The 6,978-nt window shown below is 56.9% G+C and overlaps 1 protein-coding gene across 1 annotated transcript in view; it reads right to left on the reverse strand.

The window, feature by feature from the left end:
* Positions 1-1,815: 1,815 nt before the first annotated feature.
* LOC104996544 (chromosome unknown open reading frame, human C16orf74) overlaps positions 1,816-6,978 on the reverse strand; it is a 30,100-nt gene continuing 24,937 nt past the window's right edge. Inside the window, exons 4-5 of the mRNA XM_010850832.1 lie at positions 4,587-4,727; positions 1,816-2,344 (exon numbers count right to left, since the gene is read on the reverse strand). Of these exons, the coding sequence (XP_010849134.1) occupies positions 2,286-2,344; positions 4,587-4,727 (200 nt within the window). The 3' untranslated portion in view covers positions 1,816-2,285. The remainder of the gene's footprint in view (positions 2,345-4,586; positions 4,728-6,978) is intronic.

The raw sequence follows: 6,978 nt of genomic DNA on the forward strand, positions 1-6,978 counted from the left end.
CCCAGACCTCCCCTAACAAAGGGCATCTGCCTTTGAACCGGTTCCCTGCCGACAGCACCGGCACAAAGCACCAGGTTGTCTGAATCCCCTCACCAGCACCAGGAGGAGGAACAAAGGAGGTGGGGCATGTATCTGCTAACTCCCCTCCCTAGTGGGTGAGGGGTACCGCCAGGCGGCCTGGAGAGCCCCCAGACCAGCGGCTCCTGCAGCAGAGGAAGCCCTCGGGCGCTGGAGGGGAACCCTGCCCTCGTGCACACACACGGGGCTCTGTCACGCCCAGGGACGGGGTCCCAGGTGCCCGCTTCCACCACCTGCCCCACACTCACCCCTCCAGACTCCTCAGGTCCCCGCTGCGTTGTGCCCATTCCCCAGACGAGCAAACGGAGGCCCAGGGAGGTGTGTGCCCTGTGTGATCATGGCTCCCATTTACTGACTGTCTGCTCCATGCCAGGTACTATGTGGTTGTTGCACGGAGATCGTTTTCCTTAACGCACGTGGGCTTGCCACGTGGGAGGTCCTGCTCTCCTCACTTCACAGGTGAAGACAAGATTCAGAGGGGCTGAACAGCTTTCCAAGGTCACACTGCACAGCCCAGGGTCTGGCCAACACCCTTGCTGGCATCCACTCCCCCTATTCTTTCTCACGCTCCTAAGAAGGAATGCTGGGGGGCTGCAGTGGGGTGCCCTGCCCCCTGCCATCACACCCCCCGCCTCGCCCCTTCCTCACGAAGAGACAGAGCTAGCTTGAAGGCAGAGCCTCAGGAGCAGTGAGCATTGCACAGGGTTTCTTCTGACTTGGGGGGCAGGTGTCACCAGGAAGGGTCCCCCTCACTCAGCTGGGGTGCATGCTCCATGCTGGCTCTAAAAGGAATGAGCCCTTCAGATTCAAGAGGCCCAGAGCCCAGGACTGGTGTGGGTGCCTTGGACTGCAAGACCTTTCTGCAGGAGACCAAGGGGACTCACCTGGCCCTGCAAGAAAGCCAAACCGGCCCCCAGGGCTGCAAAGCCTCTGGCCAGCCTCCACCTGCTCTCCAGCTCACAGTCCTCTTGCTGTTGCCATGGGCACTAAAAGCCTGGGGTGAAGTGTCCATTAGCCACCACAGGTTACTCAGTGGGCTGGAGGCCTCTGAGCAGTACCCAGGAGATGGGGGGTGGGCTCTCCTGGCCTGCACACACAGCCAGCTCTCAGGACGAGCACCCAGCCCTGAGACCAGCATCCCCTGGGTCCCAGAGGGAAGGGACTGGGGCAAAGTGTCCACGTCACCTCCAGGGGGATATAAGGGGTGCCGCGTATCCAGGGAGAAAGGGACAAACAAGAAATATTGCTGAGTGGCAGCTTCATGTGGATGGTAAGAATGCGGGGTCTGGGTTCAAGTTCTCACTCTCTGACGACCTTGGGCTCTAAGTTTCTCAGATGCCCCGTCTGTAAAATGGGGGTAATCACAGCGTCTACACCAGAAAACTAGACGGTTATTCCCAGCCCATCACTCCCTCCCTTTATAGACATGTCTGTCCCTTCCCGTGCCATGTGACTGCCCAGCTCAGCCACGTGGGGTGTGTCTGTGTGGCTTGCCTGCTCCACATGTGGAAGCTGAGAACGCTCCTGCGGGCCTGGCTTGTGCTCTGAGCGTCTGCAGTGAGAACGCACTCTGGGCGCTACTGGCCACAGAATGAGGAGGGCCAATTGAGGGGCCAAGACCACCCGAAAACCCATAACCAGCTAGACCAGCCCCTCCATGATAAGCGATTCTCTTAAACTTACCTCTGTACTGAATGTGCTCCATCTCCTCTGCCCGCACAAGGAGCAGAGTCCGCAGCATGTTACACGGGATCTTTATTTACAATGCAAAAAAGAACTTATAAATCACTTTCTGGACAGTTTCGATGCCTTTAAGACAACGTGTAAAAAAGGAGCCAGTCCTGTGCAAGAAGTCCTTATGTGTGTGTGCACCTCCAGGGCGCCTGTCTGCATGGCCCTGGGCGCTGGGAGTCCACCTGGCCAGAAGGGAGCCTCTCCTGGACGGCGTCTGTCACCATGCCCGGGGTCAGCGAGAACGTGGAGGCGTCGGAGGTCTGGTCCACCCCACGGGGCCTGAGAAGTGTCGCTCTGGAAGCGGGTGGGGCTGACTGCTTGCTCCTCTCCCCACGCCTCTGGTCCAGCGCTGGAACCGCTGCGTCCTCCCAGCCAGCGTCCTCAGCAGAGTGTCCCAGGGTCCCGGACACGCGGAGAGGGGGACGGCCAGAGCAGGAGCCGGGGCAGGCACACCCCTGACCTGCGTCACCGCCTCAGGCCTCAGGGTCAAGGTCTCCATCCTCCGTGCACGACCCAGACTCGTCCAGCCAGACTAGGAGACAGAGGTGGGGTCCACATCCGGATGGGCCCCCCACACCAGGCCCCTTTCCCCAGAAGCTCCAGGGCCGGCGCCTCAGGCCACGTTGCTTCATCGTATCCCTCCAAGCTCTGCGCACGCAGGGCGGTGGTGTCAGCCGATTCAGAGAGGGAACCCAGTGACGTGGGTCTCACGGGCTCTCCCCCTCTCCTCTGGCCACCCCAAGCCCCGAGCTGCCCCAGATCTCAGGCTGAGGCTCCTGGGATTGAACCTCCCCCACCACATACACCCCATGGCTCAGCTGCTTCAGACCGCCTGCCTGGAGATGCCTGCATGCCTGAGGCTTGGCAGGAGGTCAACACACCCACCCTCCAGTTCCAGGTGGGAAAGTGAGGCCCCGAGAGGGGACATGCCCCCCTAGTCAGCAGGGTGGTCAGGGCAGGGCGGGGTTCTCGCCCATCTCTCACTGTGGGGGAAGCCCCAGGGATCTTTCAGCGCCGGGAGCCCGCAGCCCCATTGGATGTGCCGCCCAGGCCTGCCAGGCTGTCCCCCTGCCCTAAACGTGTCACTGGTGAGGAGACTGGCCACACAGGCACCGTGTGGGCTGTGGGCTCGGGCCCCTGACCTTCCTCGTCACCAACTCTCACAGCCTCTGAGGCATGACCACTCTCTGTGATACGGGGGAGCTGGGGCCTCATTCCCACATGCAGGGTTCTGTGACTCCAAGGGCTCTGCCCTTCCTCCTCCAGCTCCCTCTCTAAATGGGGAAAGGCAGAGGCCAGGCCTCACTTCTGCCACCAGACAGGATGTGAGGGGGCCTCTTGTGCAGTCCCTCTGCACTGGGACCCCGTGGGCACTCAGGGCTCCAGGCCTGCACCCCACAAACCTTGAGGAGGAACTGTGAGTCTCCCCTGTGCTCACACCAGCCCTGGGAGCAGGGAAGGCGGTTATGATCCCATCTTACAGATGAGGCCACTGAGGCTCCGAGAGGGAAGGGGGTGTCACAGCAGGGCCTGGGCCTCGGTTACCCATGGAAAGCTCTCTGATTAGACACAGGGGCAGAAACCCAGCTCTTCTCTCACCTTGCTGTGTGCCCTTGAGGGAGTCACTGTCCCTCTGTGGACCTCAGTTTTCCCAACTATAAATTAGAGATAAGGGCGGTATTCACAGCTCAGAGGGTTGGAGTGAGAATTCACTTAAGATTTGTGAAAAGCATTTAGCCCAGTGCCAGGCACCTGGGTAGGTGACACGGGACTGTGACCCATGGCTGTCATTACTGTGCCTGACCCAGTGCTAGTACCAGTGTGGGGTCTGGCCCCAGCCTGATGGGCTCTCCAGGTCATTCCCCCTGGCGGGCAAGCTGACGCCCAGACTGAGAACTTCTGGAGAAGCCTACCTGAGTGCGTCCCCACCTCTTTCATGAGCCCCTCCTCAGCCTCTGTGGGCCTGTGTCCCCCAGATGAGCCAGGCACTAGCTGTAGCCCACGATGGTAGCCCCCGAGAGGGCGTCAAGTCAGGGCGTGCAGAGAACAAGCTCCAGATCTCACGGCCTGGATCTGAGTCCCAACTCTGACATATCAGCTGTACAAGTGTTTCAACCTCTCGGAACCTCAGTTTACCCACCTGTAGAATGGGGATGATGAGAACTGGACCTGACTCAGAGTTACTATGAGGCCTCAAGGAAAAACCACCACCATCATCACTTACGATGACTGTTCACAACAGCAGCCTCTGCACCAAGCAGCAGGCCTGACTCAATAAACCTGTTCATGAATAAACGCACCCCCACCCCCGCCAGCTCCAGTGGTATTCACAGAGGGACTGGGGGTTGCGGGGCGGGGGGCAGTAGTTTGGGCCCCTCCCTCTCACCATCTCTCTGGGAACCACCCCATCCCCTCTCTGCTCCTTGCAGTGAGCTGTGTCTGGAAGGCCCAGAGATCAGCCCCACCCTGGGTGGGAGGGGGAAGTTTCCAAGCCTGTCCTGTCCACTGAACCGCAAGACAGAGCCCCAGTTCCTCAGCTACAGGGGAAGGCACCTCTGTCTACCACCTTGGCAGGCCCATGCGGCCCCATCCATGACTCACCCAGCTGCCGGAAGAGGCTATGGAGCTAATTATTCCATACACCATAACTTGCTGAGGCTGGTGCCAGGGACACGGGCCCAAGGTGGAGTGTGTGCAGATCCACGTGTAAATTTTTAATAAAGCGCAGGAGCAGACACCCACCCCAGCCCCCCAGCCTGACAGCAGCACCTCACCTGCCCTCCGGGTGTCCCTGGGCAGGGCCACGCCTGTGGGGGTCGGCGGCGTGATGATGATGTTGGGGACGTCCAGGTGCTTGTCGCTCAGCACGGGGGCCTCGTCGTGGCTGCCACTGCTGCTTACACACATCTTTAAGCCTGAGGGCAGGCCATGGGACACACACGCACACACACGACAGAGAGACAGACGTCAGTGGCCGCTGGGGGCTGCCCGCCGCCCTCCTCCGTTGCCATGGGTCCCCATGGTGCAGGGCCCAGGGGACTGCTCTGCATGCCCACGTCAGGACCCGTCTGAGCTGGCGCGACTTGGCCAGGGTACGAGTTTTCTCTGCTTTGGTCACTCATGTTAACATTGGGGGCTGTGACACACAGTAGGTACTCAAAACACAACCCCGAGTGGAGGAAAGCCACAGGCTTAGCTGGAAGCCACGCCTGCACGAGGCAGTGCCATGCATGGAGTTACGTCCCCCACAAATTATCTTCTGAGAGTCTGTGACATCAATGCTGTTTCTTCCTTAAGCATTGGACTGAATTCACTGGAGAAACTGTCTGGGCCTGGAATTGTCTTTGTGCAAACATGTTTGATTACAAATTGGGGTTCTTTAGTAAGAGGTGGGGCTATTCAGACTTTGTTTCCTTTTGTCCCTTTGGGTAAGTTACATTAGTCAAAGAATCTCTTTCTTCTAAACTGTTGTAAGCCTTGTCTTCTTTCTCCCATAAACTCAGGTAATCCGGCCCAGACTTCATGTCCAGCTGACATGAAAGTGCTCTTGCCAAATCCCAACCTCACTCTTCCCGTCTTGAGTCAAGGCCATCAGCCCTGTGCCAGTAACCAGGGCCTTAGCAGCAGTCCCCCTTACCCCCCATCTCCTCACTCTCCAACCCTCCAGCCAATTTAACCAACCACAGACATATCACTTTGCCAACAAAGTCCGCTTAGTCAAAGTTATGGTTTCTCCAGTAGTCCTGTATGGATGTGAGAGTTGGACCATAAAGAAGGCTAAGTGCAAAAGAATTGATGCTTTTGTGGTGCTGGAGAAGATTCTTGGGAGTCCCTTGGACTGCAAGAAGATCAAACCTGTCAATCCTAAAGGAAATCAACCCTGAATATTCACTGGAAGGATTGATGCTGAAGCTCCAATATTTTGGCCATCTGATGCATAGGGCTGACTCATTGGAAAAGACCCTGATGCTGGAAGAGACTGAAGGCAAAGGATAAGAGGGTGACAGAGGATGAGATGGTTGGATGGCATCACCAACTCAATAGACAAGAGTTTGAGCAAACTCTGGGAGATAGTGAAGGACAGGGAAGCCTGGCGTGCTGCAGTCCATGGCGTTGCAAAGAGTTGGACACGACTGAGCGACTGAACAACAGAAAGAGTCCATAGATCCACTTACCTCACATCTGTGACAGTCTTCCTCCCCCTCCTCATGCTCCTAGCGAGCCTCTCCACCTTCTGGCTGATCCCTCCAAACAGCAGCCCACCCTCCAAACAGCAGCCAGAAACTGCAAACCTGATCATACCCGAACACTCACTAGCTCTCAGCAATTAGCTACAAACAGCATTTCCCAAAGAGTGTTCCCTGGAACACTGCCTCCACAGACTCCCTCAGGAGGGAGGGTCCACGATCCAGTGAGTCTGGGAATCCCATCTACTCTATCCTTCTCTTGGAGATCCCATGCCTGTTGGAGCATTAAAGGCTCTGAGAATTCCTGCACTGAGGAAGCTGCTGTCATTGTGCTTCATCCTTGGGTTCCTGAACTTAAATAACCCTGGATTCTGTTTTTGGAGGAACACCTGTTAACATCTCACAAAACCATGAGTCATGAAATACCTTCTGGGAAAGATTGATCGTAAATTAAAGTCAGCCTCCACAGTCTGCCCCAAGCTTGTTTTGAAGCCTGCCACCTGGACTTCCCTGGTAGCTCAACTTATAAAGATTCCACCTGCAATGTGGGAGACCTGGGTTCGATCCCTGGGTTGGGAAGATCCCCTGGAGAAGGGAATGGCTACCCACTCCAGTATTCTGGCCTAGAGAATTCCATGGACTGTATAATCCAGTTTACTTCAGTTGCTCAGTCATGTCCGATTCTTTCTGACCCCATGGACTGCAGCACACCAGGCTTCCCTGTCCATCACCAACTCCCGGAGCTTACTCAAACTCATGTCCATCGAGTCGGTGATGCCATCCAACCATCTCATCCTCTGTCATCCCCTTCTCCCGCCTTCAATCTTTTCCAGCATCAGGGTCTTTTCCAATGAGTCAGTTCTTCGCATCAGGTGGCCAAAGTATTGGAGTTTCAGCTTCAGCATCAGTCCTTCCAATGAATATTCAGGACTGATTTCCTTTAGGATAGACTGGTTGGATCTCCTTGAAGTCCAAGGGA

The sequence above is a fragment of the Bison bison genome, unplaced genomic scaffold (assembly GCF_000754665.1).
Source record: "Bison bison bison isolate TAMUID 2011002044 unplaced genomic scaffold, Bison_UMD1.0 scf7180017864295, whole genome shotgun sequence".
Classification (NCBI taxonomy): domain Eukaryota; kingdom Metazoa; phylum Chordata; class Mammalia; order Artiodactyla; family Bovidae; genus Bison; species Bison bison.